Raw genomic sequence first — 24,252 nt, 5'->3', positions numbered from 1 at the left:
TCCCATGATGCATGTACCCAAGAGTCAAGAGTGTCTGTTGAGCAACTATAGTAACTACATGGTTTTCTAAGCTGAATTAAGTTGCATGTGTTTCCGTAGACCTCAGCTGCCTCAGCTTCCTCTACCTAGGAAGACCAGAAATCGACTCCTGAGGTAAGTGTTGCATCACATCTTTAGGTGAAATTAATGGTAAGTGTGCTTCTTTTTGTAGAGGTGGGGTTATGTCTCGGATTTTTTACTAGGAACAGACAGAAAGAGAGTAGAAGCTATTTGGTACATAAACACTAACATCAAATTTATATATGTTGACTAGCTACTTTAAATACATGAAACAGAGTGGTCAACGGAATCTCAACCCAGGGAAAGAAGTACGGACAATTAAAGAATGCTGAGGAGGAAGAGCACACCAATTGATTTTCCATTGTCAAATGGTCAGCTCTGCAAACATACACACAGGTAAATTATACCGTTTGATCCGGCTCTCTCCCCCTCTTTCTCTCTCTCTTCTTATATATATTAAACAATTAATGGAAAATAGGCCATTAATATGAAAGACAGTAAGGAGGGTGTGCCTATACAGGAGAGCTTTGAGGGATTATATTAGAATCTCAAAAAAATTAAAAAGCTTAAATGAACTGTAACTTTTTAAACAACTTTAATTTTTTATTTACTGATTTTCCTTTTCTTTTCTGAAAATAGATTTTTTCACACAATATATTCTAATATGGTTTCCCTTCACAACTGCTTCCAGATCCTCCCGAATCTTTCTAATCCACCCTAATACACAACCCTTATTTCTCTCTCATTAAAAACAAACAATAATATAAAATATTTAAATGCATTTAATTTACTAACATAAACTAAAATCAGAAAAGCCAGAATAAAACAAAGCAAACAAACAAACAAGGGGAAAAATCAAAACAACAACAAACACATACAGATGCATCAGAATCAATAAGATATGAACAAAAGACATGTAATCTTAACTTTTTTTTGCAGACAAACCACAATGAGACAAAAAATACCTCCAAATATACATTTTGTTTGTTTTCCATAGGCCATCCACATATATCCTAGACTTAAGTGTGGTTTGTGTTACCAGTGAGACCAATGAAGAAAAACACTTTCCCTGTCTAGGTGGACATCATTTGCTATAGCTCAGTAGTACACAGATGGTGATGCTTCCAGAAATTATTTTTTAAGTTTTTTTCTCCAATTTAAAATTTAAACTAGAAACAAGTTTGTTTTACATGTCAATCCCAGTTCTCTCTCCCTCCTGTCCTACCCTGCCCTCCACCAATCCCTATCTCATCCCTTTCTACTCCCCAGGGAGGGTGAGGCCTTCCATGGGGGATCTTCAAAATCTGTCATATCATTTAGAGCAGGGCCTAGAACCCCCTCCCATGTGTCTAGGCTGAGAGAGTATCCCTCTATGTGGAGTGGAATCCTAAAGTCCATTTATGTACTAGGGATAAATATTGACCCACTATCAGAGGCACCATAGATTAACCAGTCCTCCAAACTGATATCCACATTCAGGGGGTCTATTGAGTTTGCTTCTTTTTGTTCTAGAGCTTTCAGTTGTGCTATTAATTCTCTAGTGTAAATATTCTTCACTTTCTTCAAATGAGCACAAGTGCCACTTAAGTTTGCGTATGTTTTGTCTTCATTCTCATTGAATTCTAGGAAGTCTTTAACTTCTTTTTTAATTCTTCCTTGACCCAAGAATGGTGCAATTGCACATTGTTCAATTTCCATGAATTTGTAGGTTTTCTGCAATTTGTGTTATTGTTGAATTCTAACTTTAAAGCATGGTGGTCTGATAATTTACAGGGGTTTATTCTATTTCTTGTACCTCTTTAGATTTTCTATGTTGCCACATATGTGATAGATTTTAGATAAACTTCCTTGTGTTGCTAAGGAGAAGGTATAATTTTTTGTGTTTGGATGGAATGTTGTATAGATGTGTGTTAAACCTAATTGGGTCACAACATCTGTTAGTTCCTTTGTTTGTTTGTTATGTTTTTGTCTGGTGGTCCTGTCTATTGGTGTGAGTGGGTTGTTGAAGTCTCCCAATATAAGTGTGTGATGTTTTATGTGTGATTTGAGTTTTAGTAATGCTTCTTTTATGAATGTGTATGCCTTTGAATTTGGGGCATAGAATTGAAACTTCATCTTGGTGAATTTCTCCTGTGATGAATATGAAATGACTTCCTTCATGTCTTTTGATTGATTTTAGTTTAAAGTCTAATTTGTTAGATATTAGGATTGCTCCCCCACTTGTTTCTTGAGTCCATTTGATTGGGAAATCTTTTCTCAACCCTCAACTCTGAGGTACAATCTGTCTTTGAAGTTGAGGTGTGTGCTTGTTTGCAGCAGAAGGATGGGTTCTGATTTCATATCCATTCTGTTAGCTTGTGTATTTTTATAGGAAAGTTAAGACCATTAATATTAAATGATATTAATGACCATTGATTGTCAATTCAGATTTATTTTGGATTTGTTGCTATTGGTAGAACTGTGTGTGGATTTTTAACCCCTTTGTTTTTTTTGGCTGTTGGTAAAGTGGGACTATCTATTGCTTATGTTTGGGTTGAAGTTTTGTTTCCAGAACTTTCTGTAGAGCTGGACCAGTGGATATGACTGTTTATATCTGGTTTTGTTATGTAATGTCTTATTTTCTTCATCTGTAGTGATTGAAAGCTGTGCTGGGTATAGTATTCTAGGCTGATATTCATGGTTTCTTAGTGTTGGGAGAATATGTATTCAGTAACTTCTGTCTTTCAGAGTTTCTGTTTAGAGGTCAGGTATTTATGATAGGTTTACCTTTATATGTTACTTGGCATTTTTCCTTGCTGCTCTTAATATTCTTTCCTTATTCTGTATGTTTGGGGTTTTGATTATTGTGTGACGAGGGGACTTTTTTTGATCCACTCTACTTGGTGTTCTGTAAGCTTCTTGTACTTTCATTAGCCTGTTTTTCTTTAGTTTGGGAAAGTTTTCTTCTATGATTTTGTTGAATATGTTTTCTGCACCTTTTAAGTGGGTTTCTTCACCTTCTTGTATACCTATTATTCTTAGGTTTGGTCTTTTTATGGTGTCCTATATTTTGTGGATATTTTATTTAGGGCTTTTTTGGACTTAAGATTTGCTTTGGTCAATGAATTTATTTTGTTCCTAGTGTATCTTCAACACCTGAGATCCTCTCTTCCTTTTCTTGTATTCTGTTGGTTTTGCTTTAATCTGTTATTCCTGATCATTTACGCAGCTTTTCTATTTCCATCATTCCCTCAGGTTGTGTTTCCTTTATTGTCTTTATTTCAGTTTTCAGTCTTGAACTGTTTCCTTCATCTGTTTGATTGTTTTCTCTTGGATTTCCTTAAGAAATTTGATGATATCTTATATTTTTTTGGTTTGTTTTTTCTTCCATTTCTTCAAGGATTTTTCTCATATCTTCTTTGAGGGCCTCTATAATTTTCAGGAAGTTGTTTTTAAGATCATTCTCTTCTGCTTCATCTGCATTGGGATGTTCAGGTCTTGCTGATGTAAAGTCCCTAGACTCCAGCGGTGTCATATTGGTTTTTCTGTTGTTGAATGTGTTTTTATATTGTCTTCATTCCTTCCCTTCTTCCAGTGGGTGCAGAAGGAGTTTCTTCCTCTCCTGGTGGGTATGGGTTCAAGGTTCCTTTCCAGTTGGTGTAAGCAGTTCCAATATTCAGATGGTTCTCTTCTTCTCTTGGGTGGAGGTGGGACTAGTACCAGGGTCTTGGCAGTCTCTGGGTGGGCTGGAATGTGTGATAGGTAGCAGAAGGTGGGTCAGCTGTTAGATTCTTGATGCCTCCTTTCTCTTTCTTTTCTTTTCTTTTCTTTTTTTTTGTTTGTTTTTACGAGACAGGGTTTCTCTGTACTGTTTTGGAGGCTGTCTGTCCAGCCCAGCCTCGAACTCACAGAGATCTGCCTGCCTCTGCCTCCCGAGTGCTGGGATTAAAGGCGTGTGCCACCACCGCCTGGCTTCTCTTTCTTTTTTTATTGTCTTTTTTATCATTTTTATTTTAATTTTAAATAGCTTGTTTTACATGTCAACCCCAGTTCCCTCTCCCTCCCCTCCTCCCGCACTCCCCTTCCCCCCCACCCTCCCACCCTATTGCCAAATCCTTCCACATAGGGGATATCTAGAGTCTGTCATTTCACTCTGGGTAGGGTCCAGGCATTCCCCTAAGAGTCCAGGCTGAGAGAGCATCCCTCTTTGTGCTATAGGCACACAAAGACTGTTTGTATTCCAGGGATAGACACTGATCCACAGCTCAGGGCCCCATAGGTTGCCCAGGCCTTCTCACTGACACTCACATTTGGGGGGTCCAGATCAGTCCCATGCTGGCCTCCCTGCTGTCGGTCTGGGGTCCAAGAGCTCTCCCCTGTTCAGATCAGCTGTCTCTGCTGGTTTTGCCAGCCCATTCTTTGCCAATTTGCTCATCATTCCTCTCTCTCTGTCACTGGGTTCCTTGGGTTCAGTTCAGTGATCAATTGTGTGTTTGCCTCTGCTTCCATCAATCACAGGATGAAGGCTCCCGGATAGTTATAGACATCAAGTTCATTATCAGGAATGGGCATTCGAGGTGGTCTCTCCACTATAGCGTAGCTTGCCAATTGGTGTTATCCCTTTAGATCACTCGAGGTCACTCTGGTGCCTGATCTGTCTTCTAACCTATGATTCCCTCTTCCCCCTAATCTACCCCCGCCCCCTCAACTTCCTGTTCCCCCATGACCAACTCTCTTCCTCTTCACCCCCTCTCTTCTTCCCAGGTCCCACTCCCCCCCAACCCTCGCCATGTTCCCCATCCATTCAGAGGATCTTGTCTCAATCCTCTTCTCTTGGCAACTATGCATATATGCATATCTTTTAGGTTCTTTCCTGTGTTCCCAGACTCTCTACCAGTGGGAGTGCAGACTGGCACTGTCCTGATCCATGTCTAAAATACATATATGAGTGAGTACATACCATGTTTGTCTTTTTGTGACTGGGTTACCTCACTCAGGATGGTTTCTTCCAGTGCTATCCATTTATCTGCGAATTTCAAGATTCCATTGTTTTTTTCTGCTGAGTAATACTCCATTGTGTAAATGTACCACATTTTCTCTATCCACTCTTCAGTTGAGGGGCATCTAGGTTGCTTCCAGGTTCTGGCTATTACAAATAATGCTGCTATGAACATAGTGGAGCAGATGCCCTTGTTGTATGAACTTGCCTCCTTTGGATATATGCCTAAGAGTGGAATTGCTGGGTCTAGTGGTAGATTAATTCCCATTTTCCTGAGGAATTTCCATACTGATTTCCAAAGAGGCTGTATGAGTTGGCCCTCCCACCAGCAGTGGAGGAGTGTTCCTCTCTCTCCACATCCTCTCCAGCATAAATTGTCTTTGGTGTTTTTGATTTTAGCCATTCTGACAGGAGTAAGATGGTATCTCAGAGTTGTTTTGATTTGCATTTCCCTGATGGCTAAGGATGTTGAGCACTTTCTTAAGTGTCTCTTGGCCATTTTAGCCTCCTCTATTGAGAATTCTCTATTTAGCTCTGTACCCCACCTTTTAATTGGATCCTTTGGTGTTTTGGAGACTTGTTTCTTGAGTTCTTTGCAAATTTTGGAGATTAGCCCTCTGTCAGATGTGGGGTTAGTGAATATCTTTTCCCATTCTGTGGCCTGCCTTTTTGTCTTTTTGACTGTGTCCTTTGCCTTACAGAAGCTTTTTAGTTTCAGAAGGTCCCATTTGTTAATTGTCGATCTCAGTGCCTGTGCCACTGGTGTTATGTTTAGGAAGTGGTCTCCTGTACCAACTCGTTGAAGAGTATCTCCCACTTTCTCTTCTAAAAGTTTCAGTGTGGCTGGATTTATGTTGAGATCTTAAGTTTTGTACAAGGCAATAAACATGGGTCTATCTGCAGTCTTCTGCATACCAGTACCCAGTTATGCCAGCACCATTTGTTGAAGATGCTTTCTTTTTTCCATTGTACAGTTTTAGCTTCTTTGTCAAAAATCAAGTGTTCATAGGTGTGTGGGTTAAAATTAGGGCTTTCGATTCGATTCCATTGGTCTACCTGCCTATTTTTGTGCCAATACCAAGCTGTTTTCAGGACTATAGCTCTAAAATAGAGCTTGAAGTCAGGAATGGTGATGCCTCCTGAAGTTCCTTTATTGTATAGGGTTGTTTTGGCTATCCTGGGCCTTTTGTTTTTCCATATAAAGTTGATTAATGTTCAACAAAGGCAGACCTATCCGAATTACACCTGACTTCTCAATGGAAATGATGAAAGCCAGAAGATCCTGGACAGATGTCCTACAAACGCTAAGGGAACAAGGATGCCAGCCCAGACTACTATATCCAGCAAAGCTCTCAATTACCATAGATGGAGAAAACAAATTATTCCATGACAAAGCCAGATTTAAACAATACGTATCCATGAATCCAGCTCTACAGAAAATGATAGAAGGAAAACCTAGAGCCAAGGAAGATAACTACATTCACAAAGACACAGGAAATATATAATCACACTTTACAAAACACCAAAAGAAAAAGGGAGGAGAAAGTACACAAAATAACTTCACTAACAATAAATCAAGCACAAACAAGGATCACCAATCAATGGTCATTAATATCCCTCAATGTCAACGGCCTCAACTTGCCTATAAAAAGACACAGACTAGCAGAATGGATATGAAGACAGAACCCTTCCTTCTGCTGCATACAAGAAACACATCTCAACATCAAAGACAGACGTTATCTCAGAGTAAAGGGTTGGGAAAAGATCTTCCAATCAAACGGTCCCAAGAAACAAGCGGGTGTAGCAATCCTAATATCTAACAAATTAGACTTCAAATTAAAATAAATTAAAAGAGATGAAGAAGGACACTTTATATTCATCAAAGGAAAAATACATCAAGACGAAGTCTCAATTTTAAACATCTACGCCCCAAATACAAAGGCACCTACATTCGTGAAAGAAACATTACTAAAGCTCAAAATGCACATAAAATCTCACACACTAATAGTAGGAGACTTCAACACTCCTCTCTCACCGCTAGACAGGACCTCCAGACAGAAACTTAACAAAGAAACAAAAGAACTAATACAAGTTATGACCAAACTGGGTTTAACAGACATCTATAGAACATTCCACCCAAATACAAAAGGATATACCTTCTTCTCGGCACTACATGGAACCTTCTCTAAAATTGACCACATAATAGGAAACATAGCAAATCTCCACAGATACAAAAAAAATGGAATAACCCCCTGCATCTTATCAGACCACCATGCATTAACATTAGAATTCAACAATAACACAAATCGCAGAAACCCTACAAACTCATGGAGATTGAACAATGCACAATTGCACCATCCCTGGGTAAAGGAACAAATAAAAAAAGAAATTAAAGACTTCCTCGATTTCAATGAGAATGAAGACACAACATACACAAACTTATGGGACACTTTGAAAGCAGTGCTGAGAGGAAAGTTTATAGCACTAAGTGCCCACATGAAAAAACTGGAGAACAGTCATACTAGAGAATTAATAGCACAGCTGAATGTTCTAGAACAAAAAGAAGCAAACTCCCCCAGGAGGAGCAGACGCCAGGAAATAATCAAATTGAGGGCTGAAATCAATCAAGTAGAAACCAGGAAAACACTGAGAAGAATCAATGAAACAAAGAGTTGGTTCTTTGAGAAAATCCACAAAATAGATAAACCTCTGTCCAAACTAACCAAAAGACAGAGAGAGAGCATGCTAATTAACAAAATCAGGGATGAAAAAGGGGACATAACAACGGACTCTGAGGAAATCCAGAGAATCATCAGGGCATACTTTGAAAATCTGTACTCCACAAAATTTGAAAATTTAAAGGAAATGGACAATTTCCTGGATAGATATCACTTGCTAAAACTAAATCAAGAACAGATAAACAATCTAAACAGACCTATAACCCCTAATGAAATAGAAGCAGTCATCAAAAGTCTAGCTTCTCTTTCTTGAAGGTTATTTCTGACCATGACAGCGGAGCCTGCAGTGCCTGACAGCATCAACAGTGGAATGACAATGGAGACAGCTCTCATCACATGGGGATCCTAAGGTCCTAGATTTAGTTGGGCCCTTCACCATTACAAATGAATACTCATGGTACAACATACATGAGGCAGCAAAGGTGTGGGCTTTCCTCCAGTGCAAACAATTCAGAAGATGCATTCTTGGTTAGGGCATTAATAAAAGCAAACTAGGAAGTTTCTAAGTCTGATATACATGTGACAGCCTGCATAAGGGGAAATATCTAGGGGATAATTTGGGGACATTAAACAGGTTCTCTTCTCCCAGAGGTCCCCCAGGGAGACTTAGGTTAGTTTTGTTTACAGTTGTTAGGGTTGGAAGTAGATATTATTGTTTGATAAGTACCATTGCCAACATACTTTGGGGTCCAGGCACAGCCAACAGTCCTTATTTGTGTCCAGTTGAGACTGGTTAAGAATCCCTTTTTAGCATGCCAATCATTGAGGTCAAGGCTTCTGAACCTATATCTTTGTGCTTACCAAAGGATTTTCTAGGATTATAGGAGTTTCATGACTTGCCATCATAGAGGGCTCATATTCCAGTGGTGACAACATGGGTTGGTTTGGGCCAATGGGCTGGATGACACTAGGCAAAGATTCCTTTTGGGCGGTAAATTTACAGACTGGTTCTGATCATTTAGGTGTAACTTGACTGCTCAGATTCTGCCAGGTTCCTGGTAATGAACTTTGGCTTCCTGTTTGGCCCTAACCTTTATGGATATGAAATTGTAATGCCTATAATAGGAAGGTAATGATGGTTTCCTTTCTAAGACTATAAAAGAGATGGTGTTCCCAAGAGGACGGTTAACACAGTGCCATTGAGTGTTACAGACTGCCAATAAAGACAATGATACTCACCTGCCTTCTGGCAGCTAGAGGGTGAGGGAGTGGAGACTCAGACAGAGGACACAATACTGAATAAACAAGAGGCATTCTCTTCACCAGTGGACTCCAGAGGTATGCTCTTCAATAGGAGCAAATGAACAATCCCTCAGTAGCTTTCAGATGCGAAATTTTACATAAACCTACATGGAAAGTGGGTTGGATCTCAGTGATTTGTTGCCTATGAGCACCCAGTTTCATTGTTTCATTATTTTCATTACCAAGGTCCTAGCTTATGATTGTTTTAGACCTTGTTGCAAAGTATTTGACCACAGTGTGAACCCTCATATCGTGTTATTTATTGAAAAACCCACTTTTACTTGTGGTGTGGCTCATCCCTACCACACACATTTAATTCAAGAGATTTCTATTTGATATTTAAACAGGGTTAAATAAAATCTAACTCAGGTCAAGAGGCAAAGCAAACAACCAGTTGACAGGAAGTGAACATAGGAAAATTCCACAAAGAGTAACAGGGAGTCAGGAAGATGGACAGAGATACAAGCTGATCTTCAGGCTTCTGTTGGTCAGTACAGGGGTGGATGGCAGCTCATGGGCCACTCATTGACTCCATCCACATCCACTGATACATCATAAAATCACATCTTGCTGTGCCCTCCATTTGATTGGTGGAGCCTGATGACACTTACTTGACTGCTATCATGAATAGGCTCTGTTGAGTGATCTGGCAGCAGGCTGAACTGATAGCAGAAGTTTTAGAGAATCGGGTACAAGCCGTGCCAGGAGAAAATACCTGATGATGACGTGTTTGGTTGTTATATATGCATCCCTTGGGGTTTGCTTTGTGAGGTCCAAGGAACCTGGGCATAAGTTAGTAACTGTGTTGCCTATTTGCAAAGCACAGTACATGTTGTCCTCTAGGCTCTCTCAGCAAGGACCTGTTTCAGAGTCCATGCTGGCATCCTAGCTCCTCTTCCCTTCCCTAGCTTCTCATTCCTATATAACCCCCTCATGTCAGCCTTGTGCCCTCTTGGCCTTTGAATGTATCTTTACTCTCTGTTCCCTTCCTCTTTTATTTATCCCTGCCATCCTCTCACGACCTGATCCAGTCTACTGGTGATCATGTTCAGTCAATTACTTTCTCTCCTTGTTCTGAACTTTTCCAGATTCCTCTGTTGGTACACACCCACATATCTCCAATAAAAACTTCCTTCATCCACACCTTGGAATAGTCATGTTGTTATTTTATTCATTCCACAGGAGTGCCAATACATGTCTTCCAAATGCCTTTCCATCTGTCACCATTCATCCTGACTTGATTGCCACACTACAGTGGGCATGCATGTTTCCCTAGGACATCACAGGCATGTTCTCCCTTCGCATTTGTTGGCTCAGCTTCCTAGAAGTCTCATATCTCAGTCATGGTCTCCAGAGACTTTCCAGACTTGACTCCAGCATCATCTCACAGCAAGGCCTGCCTTGATTACTGTGATTGATGTGGTGGTGTCTCCAAAGGTAAAATCTTAATTTCCGTTTACTTTTTTTCTTGCTGGCATTCAACAGCACACAGTCTTTGAGGCAGGTGTTCACATCTCACTGATTGCCCAGCAACACAGACATGGAAACTAAACAGTCAAAGAACAGGATAGTTCCATTTGTTTATAGTTGCATCCTCATCATCCAGAGCTGTGACTGACACTTAGTAGATGCTTATTTCTGAATTAATGAATGAGCTCTGTATACATTTTTCCATCCTAATATCACAGCAATATTTTTTTCTTTGGCCACAAAGCAGGTCACTGCCCATGTTCCTCTTTCTGTTTTTCTTTGTTCATTGAAAGTTATTTACCACAGTTTGAGTTGTTTAGATAATGGGTCCAGGTGTTTTCATTTTTTTCACTACTGGATCAGCATTTCCTCTTCACAATGTTTGCTCTCCCTTTATTCTCATACTTTTGTCCTTTAGGTTTCTGTTCAAGCTGATGTTGTATAGGAAAATAAGTACAATGAGCACAAACAAATTTTCTAAGCTCTTGATTTGGGACCAGGGAATATTGTGTTGAGGAAATCTCATTGTTTTTCTCAACCTTCACTTTCTTACACGCATTTCAATAAGCCCCTTGCCATGTTTCTACTAGGCAGGGACATAAAGAAAAACAAAGCACATTTCTTCCTATCATGCTGGCTCACTGGTATCCTCCCAGCAATGTCAAAGTCTTGTGTTCTCTTACCTTGATGTGAAAATAATAAAGCTTATTTACTGATGCTAAAGGGTTCTCCTGGTTTAATTTTACAATTAGACACTTCCTAACCATAAGGCCTTTCATATTTATGATTGCATAGTTTTCAAAATATAGGAAAAATGTTAAAGTGAAAACATTGCAATAATATCAGTAAATGCAGTTAGGTCACCGAATGCCATATTATCAGGTGACAATTTTAGATATATTTTCTACCTCATTTTCTGCTACCTCTTTCTACAACCTCTTGTCATGTTATCCTTTTGAGCATTACTCAGGTCTTATAGATATCTTTTACTCTGATTATTAAACCGTCTGCTAGAGGCCAGGACTGGTTTACCCAATGCTAATTATTAGGGGTGCAACTGCAGTAGAGCTGAGTCAAAAGTGTTTGTTATAAAGGCAAAACCCACAAACTTAGCAATTTCTGTTGTCGTGGCAAGAATGGCAGGATATTAACTTTTAATAAATATATGCCACAGTTATGTCACCATGATATTTCTGATTGATGGAGAGAAGCCTTGTGATTACAGAAGTAGAACAACACAGGCTAGGAAAAGTTCCTGTGAAATACTGACCTCAGTTTGACCCTGAAGTTAAGTCAGGACGTAGCAAGTGCCTTTCTTGTTCAGTATGATACGATAAAACCTGAGACTGTTGGGGTGAAGAATCCTCACGCACAGGGCAAGGACCACAGCAGCAAGGCCGAGGCTGGTGCAGGAGCTGAAAGTGCTTCGGTCCATCTACCACCCACACGGATAGCATTTCTGTGTGCCGGTCCATCTGCCACCCACACGGATAGCATTTCTGTGTGCCAGTGCTTGCTTGCACAAGCTGAGCTGCAAGCTCCTACTGGCCTGAGCCAGAGAGACTGGGACAAAGCAGCTCAAGGACCATAGCACCCCTCACAGGATTCGATGTCTACAAACTCCTTCCGTATTCACTGAAACATCACAGAATCGTACCCCTCTGTGACCTCCATCTTGTCAGTGGAATCTGATGGCCAAACCTTGGCTGCTGTCTTGGAGAGGCTCTGTTGGGTTATCATCAGGCAGCAGGATGGCTGGGCTCATGACAGAAGTTTTACAGAATCAGATGCAGGCTGGTCCAGGAGAAATGCCTGATGATGCATTATTTTGGGTGTTGGAAATCAACCTCTCTGCATCCCTCATAGTACACGGTGGTTTGCAAAAGGTCCTCACTGAGAGTCAGCTTGTCAACTTGTTTTTCTGGCATATCTACAGCTGCTTAGGCCCACAAACAGGCAAGCCAGAGCCCAGTGTGTGGGCAAAGCCCTCCCTGGTAATCTGCTCCATAAGATGGGCTGTTCTCCTCTATCTTCCTCTCGGTCTTATTTTTGAGCAAGAAAAAAAAATGAGTTCCATGTGTTTCTACAGAGACTCCAGGGAATGGAGGCAGAGAGGGATGACTACCCCCACAAATGGTCTTCTCCTGTTTCTTTATTATATTCTGTCACACTGTGACATGGGTGTTATATCCTTCTGAGATACATATATCTCAGACATAAGTCTGAGACCAGCCACAGCTTCTCAAAACTAAAAGCACTTTTCCTTGTTGAATGACACAATATTTTGTGGTTCCTGTCATTTTGTTTACAGTACACTTCATTCCATGTCTCAGCCCCCTCTCCTGTCTTGTGATAGGAGCAGCTTCATGTGCTCTGAGAGTAGGTGTTCTGCTAGAGAGGAAGGAGTTAACAGGGCACCTGATGAACAGATTACCAGTGGGCTTTTTTGGACCTGCCCAAGAATGAAAACAGTAATTCTGTCTAGTTTCATTATCCCTCTTACTGTAGCTGAGACTCACCTCGAAGATGAACACAGAAGAGGCTCCAAAAGCTTCCATGCGAGCGCTAAAGACAGAGGCCCCCAGCACAGACCTCCTTCAAGAGGGGGAAATGGGTAGGTATTTCATGCAATATGAAATAAACAGAGAGGAGCATCACCAGGACTCACAGAGAAGCAAACCTCCAGCCTGTTAGTCTGTCATGGTGGGTCTCAGTCGAATTTAAGATGCCTGGAGGCATCTTTTGTTTTAGTTACCCTATTAGATTACATAATACTCAAGTATTTCTAGGCAAGAGACATGAACAATTAATTAACTATAAGAGCCTAAAGCATACCTTTTGTTTGTTTGGTTTTATAAATTTTGGTTCTGTCTTTGGTTTGTTTATGGTATGTATGTATGTATATATATATATATATATATATATGTGTGTGTGTGTGTGTGTGTCTGTGTGTGTGTGTGTGTGTGTGTGTGTGTGTGTGTGTGTGTGCTAGCTCATTTTCTAGTAATCTGCACTCTGGTGAGTTGCAGGAATTGCTCTAGAAATGCTCCTTTTGTCTCAGAGTGAAGGAAACTCTAACAGCACAGCTTTCAGTGTGCACACCTAATGAAATTTCTTTGGGGCTGGAACCTCTTATTAATAAAGAAGTTTTAAAATCAAAAGGAAACTCAAGAACAATATTATTAGAATTTGAGAGAAAGCTACAAGAAAGGCCAACTTAAAACCTGGGCAACAACAGTGGGATTACTGTGGTGAAGAGTTGCATGGAAAAGAGGAAGAGAAATGGGGAGCAACAAGGTGCCCCATTTAGCAAGCAGCTGCATGGAAGAGGTAGGAAGATTCAGAGAAAGAGTGAAAAAGTACAGCTTTAGCCAGAATTCTAAAGAGATAATTAGAACAAGGAGAAGCTCAGATCTTCTGATTTATGACTCAGAAAAGCCAGTGAGCTGCACAGACTGCTTGGCTGCAGCTCCACAGGTGACCACATAGAGAGGAGTTCAGGAAGGAAAATCACATTATCTCAGTAAAGAAATACTTTCTCCTGCCACCTCTTTAGCATGTCTTCAGGTGATCAGCCTTCCTGAGGGGTGGTCTCTTGGCCAAGTGAGTGACAGGCCCAGCAGGACCCTTATGACAGGACACAGTGGTGTGTTGTGTCTGCTCAGGACAAGAAACAGATTCCGTTCTTTCCAGGAGGAAATTGGACTCAACAGAGCACTGATGTTTTCGATGGTCTCAAAGGCTACTGTAGCATACCTTGATGAAGAGGCCCAAAAGTCCTTTAAGTTATGAGCTAAAACTAAGGCATCAATACAATGTTTTTCTGCCAGGAAGATCTAGGGATCCAGTGCTAAAGCTGTCCAGCAGACATGCTTAGTGTCGGTTACACCCTCACACACAGCATCTGAGAAGGAAGCTCACACTCAAGATACAAAATCGGAGATCTTTCTGGAATTTCTGAACTCTGGCATGGACAGAACCAAAGATGTTTCAGGTTTCTGCCCAAGTATAATTAGAACTGCTCACTCTTGGGCTCTCTGTTTCTACATCTGCTCCGCCCATTTCTGTTTCATGTCCTTCTCAGCTTAAGCATCCAGTCCTCTCTCAGCTTTTCCTTAGTGTAAACTGAGACTCCTTGGTATCTTGGAGTTTTGTGAAAATGAGCAAAATAAGGTGGTTAAAGTCAGCTGGTGCTTTTTGAAATGTAATTTATATCCAGTAAAATTATCTGTTCTACATTTCCATGGTTTTTGAGAGTGGATGTAATCATGAAGTCTCCATTACAATCAATATATAGACACAGACCCCAGCCACCCAAGAAACCCACAGTGTAACCCAGGCATACGTGGCTTGCACTATAGAAACCTGTCACACCATGCTACCCTTCTGCCATGCAGGCTTACAAACCCTGGCCCTTTTCAATGGAACGTTCCACCTACTTCCCCTCTCCTCTTCTTCTGCTGTCTCTTTGAGGAGGCAGCTCTATTCTCTCACTCTCTCTCTCTCTCTCTCTCTCTCTCTCTCTCTCTCTCTCTCTCCTCTCTCTGTCACTGTTTGTCTTTCTTCCTCTTTCTCTGGTAAACGTTCCATCAATAAACTCTTCATATAAGTCATGTCAGTAGGTCTCTGTCTCTCACCCACGACCATCCCACACCAGCCTCAGGGCCACTGTGTGAAATGTTGGGGTCTGACCACCTGCTGGACTCCAAACACCCGTGCCTTCTGCAGACACTCCTTTCCTCTATACCCTGCCTATGGCACCCTTGCTCTTTCTGCTCTTACACACTTGCTTTTCAAGAGTACCATGGATCTGGATCTCTGAGTAGTAAATGTATTTGAGATTCATCCATAGTATATTCAGCAACTGTGTGGATACAGGGGGAGACATTTCAGAGTGCACTTCTCAGATGCTAACAGAGAAACAGTTTTAGAAACAGGACAGGGGACACTAACAGGAAACTGGTGGAGAAGAGAGTGAGCAGAAAGAGAGCAGAAGGTGGGTGACAATTGGAATTTCCCAGAAGAAAATCATTGCTGTGTGGTCAGAATCTGTGGTAGATTTTGATGCTGTGTGGTTTTGGTGGTTTTGGTGGTGGTGCCTGGTGTCTCACGTGCCATGGTCCACATTTAGAAATGAGAGGACAACTATGTGTGGCTCGTTCTCTGCTTCCACTTTTGTGTAGGTTGCAGGGATTGAACTCAGGTCACCAGGATTAAGCAGCAAGCACATTTACCAAACAACCCATCTTGCTGCCCCAAGTACAACTGGGACAGCAGAACAATGCCTTAAAGGTACCTTGGGATGACCAACAAGTCCCAGTTTAGGGACCTCTGGAGGTGGCAGGCTGAGGGTCAAGGAATGGACAGGTGCAAGCATGAATTACAGTTTTTTTCCATCATTTTCTCCCTGGTAATGCACGATTTCGGGCTACTTTTTCACACGCTTGGAGATACATGAGTTGTTGCAAAATACAGGGTTGATTTATAAAACTGCTATAATATAGTCAGGTTTGAATGTAAACGCAAGCATTTCACTTTTGTGGATATGTGCAAAGGAGGACCAGGACTTATGGTAAATATAAACTCATTGTAACAAAATGCTGAACTGTTTTTCTCTATTTCCTCCTATGCTGGTAATATTATTATTGAGCACACTGCATGTATTTACTTTGAATTTGTCATTGGGTTCAATCTCTGGATTGTTTTAATAACATGAATATGTGTTTATATTGAGTGTACATTTATTGATGGGTGTACATGTACTGTAGACTGGCCATAGAGGACAGTTCTTTGCTAGAGAAAGATGATATTTTTTCTGCATATGATGTTGAGACAGTTGGTTCCCATGGTGAAGGCTCACACTTTAGCCTGTGCACAACTGCATCCAAATGGACCATAGGCATAAACATGAATCCTATAAATTTAAATCTGCTTGAAGAGCAAATATATTTCTGAATGACAGCTTATCTCAGGCAAAGATTTCCTGGTTACAATACCGAAGCTTTCCTGGATCACAAGAAAAGTACATTAGTTTTAGTGAAATGAATGGTCTCTGATCTGGTCCCTGAAAAGTAATCAAAAAATAAACAATGGACTGTCAGGCTCTCTCTCTCTCTCTCTCTCTCTCTCTCTCTCTCTCTCTCTCTCTCTCTCTCTCTCTCTCACTCTCTCTCATACGCATGCTGTCTCTCACACTCTTTTCTTGCTATCTATCTGTCTCTCTCACACACAGAAATTGTACCTGCAATGTATCGAGGTCTTTAGAAACCCAATGGTAGGGACTACAAAAATGTCTCAGAAGTTAAGAGAACTTGTTCCTCATCCACCAACTGACTGTGAACATGTTTCATTATGTGTACAATTGTATGTTTGGCAGTGCTGTATGTACTACTATCTTTATATATGAGTTTCCATTGGACAATTACTGGAGATGAAAAAGCAAATTGTACCATGAATATTGTGAACTGTGCTGATATATCACTTATGATTTATTAAAGCTTGCCTGAGGATTCAGAAAGCAAAGTCAGCCACAAGCCATAGAAGCCAGGCACACACCTTTAAGCACAGGACTCAGGATCAAGAAGTAGATGAATCTGTAGCTCAAGGCCACACTGAGCTACAGAAAATTGATCCATTCCTAATGAGAAACAGTTCACACAAAGATGATCTCAACCCTTGGGATCACGAGCCTTTAATCCCAGCATTATGTGATTACATAAGACAGGAACAGGGTCTGAGAGCTGTCATTAATTCTCCAGTCACATTGCAGATAGGAAGGCATTCAGTCTGAGAATTCTCTGGCCATGTTGAGGAGAGCATAACAGTCTGGTATTACAGGCTTAGCTTTAGTGGAGCCAGCATCACCTTTCAGTCTGAGGCAGAGGTAAGATCTAGGGGTCACCTGCTTTGTTTTTCTGATCTTCTGCTTGAAGTTTGAACACCACTATCAGTCTCTGGGTCTTTTATTTATCATGTTACAGTGAACTCACTCCTTATTCTTGGGGCTTTTCTAGTAGACCCTTAGAACTTTACGCATAGATATATCCGAGTTGACCGATAGCAACACTTTTATCTCTCTTTATGAAGAATGACTGTTATTTATTTTCCTTGCCCTATTGTCCTGGCTAGTACCTGCAGAGTCACACTAGACTGGTGAGCAGACATCCTGGCCTTGATCAGAATCACTCAGGGAGAGCATTCATGCTGGCTGCTGTTGGAGTTTTATTTAGGTTTATCATAGATGCCTCCTGTCAGGTTGAGGAAGTACTTACAATTCCTTATGTGTTAAGAGTTGTTACTGTGTATTTAAGTTGAATTTTGCATGCCTTTTTGCTGAAATTATTGAAATGTTCCTTTTTATTTTCTTCTTCTGTTAATATGTTGAATTACATTTAGTTAGCTCATTATAGTTAGATGGAAGATAGGTAGATAGATGATGATGACAGCTATATAATAGATAGATAGATAGACAGATAAGACAGACAGACGGACAGACAGATCATGGTGTAATACTGCTCAAGGCAACGTCAAACTCAACAGTTAGTTAAGATTGTCCTTGAACTCCTGACTCTCATCTCCTCCTGAATGGCATAATGACGGTCCTGTGACACAACAAGCACATGGAGTTTTTCTTTTCATTTCTATTATGGTCCCCTCAGGCCTAGTCTATTCTTATGGAAATAAACCTACTGATAATTTTATTGTTATTGATATTTTTTAAGTGTGATGTTCACTCATTCTTGTTGTGGATTATTGTTTTAACTAAGCAAAGCTATGTTACATTTGTTTATGCTGCCTTTGTTAATAATGTAAAGATGTGTTACATTTGTTATTGTTGCATTTGCGTAATTGCGAAAATATGTGTTGTTGTTTTACCTTGCCTGACTAAGGCACCTTACTGGTCTAATAAATACCTGATCAGTCAGTAGCCATGTGGGAAAGGGAGCGCTGGGGCTGGTGGGCAGAGAGAATAAATAGGAGGAGAAATCTAGACTCCAGAGGAAGAAGAAAGTAGAAAGAAGAGAGTGAGGAGAAAGAGGGACATTCCCAGGGCAAGAAGCCAGGCAACCACTAGCCAGACATGGAGATGGGAGAAAAGTAAGAAATACAGAAAGAATGAAAGGTGAAAAGCCCTGAAGCAAAAATGTAGATAAAGAGAAAAGGGTAATTTAGGTTAAAATAGCTGGCTAGAAACAAGCCTAAACAAGGCCAAGCATTCATAACTAAAAATAAGTCTTGGTGACATGGTTTGGGAGCTTGGAGTTGGCCCAAAGGAAAAAACCTGGAGCACTTTGTTTCTTGCTTTCACTGACTCTATTCCAGGAAGACTCCATTACAGAAATTGTTTCCCATTCCTGTAAGCCTCTGTGAACCAAGAACATCATTATGGACCAAGGTGTTCTATGAAGGGGTTTGAACTAGGGAAGTACAAGACAAATATTCAGATAATCCTGGGATAAATATTTCTTTTTCCCTAAAAGGTTCTTGATTTGTGGTTCTGATATTTATATTTTCAGGCGAAAGGCTCCAAAAAAGATATTGCAAAATATCCTCCCCTGAAGGTACCTGTAAGCTTCGCTGCTACTATATAGTTATCATGGTTGTTTCTATAACTGCTGGGCTTTCTGTTGGTTTCTTAGGTAAGTGACTCATTCTCCAAATCACACAGTATTCTGTCTACATTACATTTTCAGTTATACTTCCTGACCACTGCGAGCCAGGCGCAATGAGAAGGGTTCTATAGAGAACACACTGGAAATTCCTGTTCTCTGGGAACTGAGGTTCTAGCAGAGAGATGCAGAGAAAGAACAGCACAGCCTGCAGTGTACACAGGAGGCCAGACTCAGCATCACTGGAAAGATGACATTCAGAGATGCAGAAGACATATGTCCACCAGTGGGAACTATTCTAAGACAAAGAGGAAAAAACCCGAAGGAGGAGCCTCAAGGAGGCTGCTGCAGCTAAAGAGACGAAAGAGCAGTGAAGAATAATAGGGTTGGGGAAATCACAGATGCCCCACCCGCTATCCATGTCCCATCTTCAAACATGGTCTAAAATTATTAAATAGAAAGTTCTAGAAGTATGCCACTTCTAAGCTTATGTTGTAGACTGTTCTGAATAAGGGGATAATATACAGCTTTTCTACCTGAAGCTGGAGTAAATCTACCATGATATTGTCTTATAAAATCAACTTTTACCTCATCAATGACTAATACACAAGTATAAACAGGACAAACATTTGCCGACAAGGCTAAGTCAGTGTAACCTAAGCTTTACATAGCTCTGAAAAGAGACAGACAAAAAGAAGAGGCAGTTACCCTCACTATCCATTCCATTTTCCCCTTTCACTGAAGCCTCATTGTACCAGATAGGAGAACTGGGAAAAGCTTTAAGTTGGCCTCCACTAAAAAAGTGGGATGGGAGTGATTTCTGGTATTTAATATTTCTCATCAAATCACCTGTTTCTTGCCATTCACTAGAGCTTTAAACGAATAACATAGCATTCTAACCTGTTAAAGGAACTTTCATGCAGTTAGAATAGCTATACTGAAGTCATGAAGATTCTAAGATGGATTTAGACTTACACTGTCATTACATTTTCATGCATCACCAGCCATAAAATTAAAAAACAGGGTTAAAATTAGAAAAACAAACCGGTTTATAAGCTTTTGCATGATTTCTGGCTCTTTGCCTGTATCCTGTCCTTTCATGTCTGCTTATCTCAGTCTTCCTTGTTCTCCTGTGTGGGTGTTAGACCACGCCCACACTCACAGCTGTGCGCACTGTACACCATAGCATGGTGTGTGGGGGGGTTGTACGTGGGTTTCTTTCTTCTGAGTTGGTGAATTCACTTAATGTTATTCTTTCCTGCAATTTCACTTTTCCTTATGACTTAATAATATTCTGTTTTGCACATGTTCCATATTTTCATTATTCACTCACCAGTTTATGGATATTTAGTCAGGTTGAGTACTTTACTATTGCAAATTGTACAGCAATAAACGTGAATGTGCCAGTTTCTCTGTGATCAGATGTGGAAAAATCTCCATATATACCCAGGAATAATATAGCTGAGTCACATGGTAAGTATTTTTTAACTTTACTGAGGAACCTCATATTGGCTGTATCAGTTTGTACACATACCAGCAGTGAATAACTATAACCATTTCTGCACATGGTTCTAATATCCCTAATCAGATTTCTTGATGAAAGTAATTCTGACCGTCACTAGCAAGAGCCAGTATATGGTTATGTATATTTAATGTGTGTGTGATAGAATTACAGGAAGGCCTCAACCAAAGTTTTAGTGTCAAAAACACATTTTGACCATATCATGGTTTAAAGGCTGGCATTTCTCTGTAGTAAAATCCAGACAAGTGAGGAGTTTTCTTACCTTTATCTAGAAGGAGGATGTGAAAGAGGATTATGGGAAAGGAAGCTGAAGAATTCCAGCAATCAGCAAGAGAGGGGTGGGTGGTCATTACTATACTTTGGGTATAGGGTAGGAATGGTTTCCTTACAGGGTATGGTGTCTTTAATACCAGCACTCAGGAGGCACAGCCAAGAGGGTTACTTCAAGCTCCAGATAAATACAGTCCACATTGTGAGATTTAGAGCATGCTGGAGGACATTGCAAGATTCATTCTCAAAACATAAAATACAAAGAAGGCAAGAAAAAGCATTTCTTTAGAAACCCACTGGAAAGTTCTGAATTGGGGTTCATCATGCTAGGAGGGGTCTCCTAGTGAACAGTTATAAAAGCACAGTCCAAGCACATACCTCACCTCTGAGATTTGGGTAAGTAGTCAAAGTGACCAGACATGGAAATGTTTCTTTGTTATATTTCATGGCATTTCTTACGTTTTAGTGAGACCAGTCACTGAGAGATGTGAACCTTGCTATGCCACCTGCCCAAGAGACTGGATTGGATTTAGAAGTAAATGTTTTTATTTTTCTGAAGACATGATAAACTGGACTTTCAGTCAGACCTCCTGCATGGCACTAGAAGCCCAACTAGTTCTTTTTGACAGCTTGGAAGAGCTGGTAAGTAAGTATCAGGACTTGGTTTGTTGTTTGTCCTATTGAATATGTACTGCTTTGAGATAGAGATTTTAAAATGGAAGCATAATGAAAAATTCCAACCACATCAGGGTACTTGGAAACATATTAGTGTGTGTCATTTGCTGATGTTTTTGCTTCTGGCTGGAGCTCTGACACCTTCCAGAGACATGCTCTTATGTAGTGTTCATAGTCAGCCTTCAAGGCCAGACAATCCACTGAGATACATGCTGATCACAGGCAAGGCTTTATTCAAGCCGGCAGGTATTACACACTGAATATGGCAACTGTCAATAACTACAAGACCAAGCCTAACAAGGGACCTTCCCAGCCACAGAGGGATGGGTGCTCATCAAGGTACATTGGATTATGGATGCAAAATGCACCCACTGGAAAGTGAGGATTATTGTGACTCCAATGTCAATGGCCCTCAGTACACCCTGCTGCCATCCTGAGAGGAGGCTGTTGGTTGGAGACACTAAATGGCCATCTAAAGCTGAGAGACACATGTATTTGCTTCTGTGTTTTTTGACAGAATTTCCTGAAGAGATGCAAGGGGGCTTCTGACCACTGGATCGGCCTACACAGAGAGTCACCAGAACATCCTTGGATGTGGACAGACAACACAGGATATAACAACTTGTATGTTTTCAGAACACTTTCCTTTTACTATGATCATTTGTTGGCAAGTGTGTGAATTGTGTCTATAAGAATGGCTGCGTCATAAGAAGTCAACTGTACTGGAAAGGAGGAAATGTGAATCCTATGGCTGGAGGTGTGGTTCAAAGTCAGGGTGTGTGCCTACATGCAAAGCCAATTCCCAGCAAAATTCACCTCTCCCCAAATTTAAATCCTTTGGATGTTCTCCCATTTATTAGCCATCATTTTCAAAGCATTTATTTAATTTGATTTCACTTGAGCAAAGTGATGTCATTTGTGATTTCTGTTATCTGTTCTATCAACAATTTAAAACTTTACATTGGTGATAAATGCCCTTATGGACTGTAGATAGAATTGCAGATGGCTAGTGAGGTCTCTGAAGCCCCAGTAAGCCACAGCAGTCAGGCAAGTCTGAGAGCTATTAGTCCATTCTTGGCACAGCTGCACTTGTTTACAGTAGCAGAGTCTTCAGGAGCATTAGTTATATCCTCTAAGGTCTATTCAAAGAGAAGCCAAGACTCTTAGATGTGAGCATAGCAGTGTCATATAGAGCCATTACAATGGGATGGTAAATCACAGACTGAGTCATCACCATCATTAAAGCCCTTTCAACAATTTACAAAATACTTCAATAGAGAGTTGAAAATCCCATGGGAGCATTTCATTTGAACATGGCAACAAGCACTAGTCAAATGTTTTGTACACATATTACAGAGTGCAACAAGAATAAATGATAAAGGTGTGGTTTTCAAATTGAGCTCTGATAATGTAAAAGATGCTAGGTGCTAAACTAGTGTATGTGATTCCTGATGGCCTTTGTGTTTCTGTGATTCATTTGACAAACAAACATTGGAGATGGGCAATATTTCACTGCAGATCATGCAGAGCATTGCAGCTGGCTTGAATTTCAGGGTGTTAGCATCTAGGCTTTGACCTGCCATTGTGATCCTACCTTGTGTTATTGATACATTTTGTTTGAAGTGTTTGAATCTTATCTGAGTTTTTCTTGAAGAATTCAACCCTTTTGCAAAACTTTATTATGAGAGTACTTAGAAAACCAGTAAGAATTGTGACTGAGAATTGCTTTAGCAATTCCTTCAGGTGCTCCAGATAAGAGGTTTAGTATTTGTTAATTGACTTGCTAAGATGTAAAGGATATAACAATAGAAAAGGCCTTTTGAGAAGAATGGGCAGTCTGTTCATAAGAGGCTGATTCACCCTGCTGCTTTGCTAATCTAAAATTCATCCTTAGAGTGACCCTATTTTTTTCCATGGGTCTGCACAAAACACAACACTGACAATGGAATGCAATGCAGATCTCTGTAGAAATCTTTTGTTTGTTTTGTTTTAGGGTCCCCACCCAAGGAGCAGGAGAATGTGCCTACCTGAGTGACAGAGGGATCAGCAGTGGCAGGGACTATACTCACAGGAAGTGGATTTGCAGCAAGTTCAGCAACTACACTTTACAGTGCCCAGAGACCAGTACTGTCAAATCTAGGGTAAAGAATGTTTCAAAACATCTCTGAGAAACCTGTAACATGTTACATACAGTTGCTGCTTCATTCTTGATCTTCAAAAATCATTATCAAATTCAATTCACAATGTGTGCTAACATCAAGGTTAAAACTTACCTTTGAGGACTATTCATGTGTGTGCTTGGGAGACAATGAATGGTTCTAAACTAAGTAAGTATTCTGGTATGAGTTTGTACTCATGTCTTGAAACCTAAACTACAATCACATCAGTACTAGTGACCTCCACTTTTATGACCAACGATGAAATTTTTCATTAGTTCTTACTTTGAATGAGTAGGACAACAAAAATGTGGAGTGACTGAAAAATATGGAAATGATTAAAAAATCACAATAAACATGATATTTAGACTGTACCCTCCAAATATTTTTGGAAACAGAATTAACATTCTTTTACAAACTCAATGACCAATATGCAAGAAGATGCAGACAAGTTAAAACCAGTATTTTATGCTCTATAATATAACTCATCAAGAATGTTTGTCAAAATGGTTTTGGAATTTACTTTTCAGTT

General features: G+C 40.3%; 1 protein-coding gene across 4 annotated transcripts; it reads left to right on the top strand.

Annotated features, from left to right (window-relative positions):
- On the top strand, positions 1 to 23,891 carry LOC110339504 (C-type lectin domain family 2 member E-like). 4 transcript variants are annotated; one of them, XM_040743719.1, is made up of 7 exons: positions 1 to 153; positions 314 to 456; positions 12,997 to 13,102; positions 19,005 to 19,127; positions 21,356 to 21,531; positions 22,082 to 22,188; positions 23,558 to 23,891. In XM_040743719.1, the coding sequence occupies exons 3-7, from the start codon at positions 13,015 to 13,017 to the stop codon at positions 23,730 to 23,732; spliced, it is 669 nt and encodes a 222-aa protein (XP_040599653.1). In that variant the 5' UTR covers positions 1 to 153; positions 314 to 456; positions 12,997 to 13,014; the 3' UTR covers positions 23,733 to 23,891. The 4 variants fall into 4 exon arrangements, with proteins under 4 accessions (XP_040599653.1, XP_040599654.1, XP_040599652.1 ...); XM_040743720.1 differs by having other exon boundaries at positions 10,201 to 13,102; positions 19,005 to 19,049; XM_040743718.1 differs by having other exon boundaries at positions 10,201 to 13,102.
- Positions 23,892 to 24,252: the final 361 nt, after the last annotated feature.

Source organism: Mesocricetus auratus, unplaced genomic scaffold (genome assembly GCF_017639785.1).
Source record: "Mesocricetus auratus isolate SY011 unplaced genomic scaffold, BCM_Maur_2.0 Super-Scaffold_100001, whole genome shotgun sequence".
NCBI lineage: Eukaryota > Metazoa > Chordata > Mammalia > Rodentia > Cricetidae > Mesocricetus > Mesocricetus auratus.
This window is presented reverse-complemented; position numbering and strand designations above follow the sequence as displayed.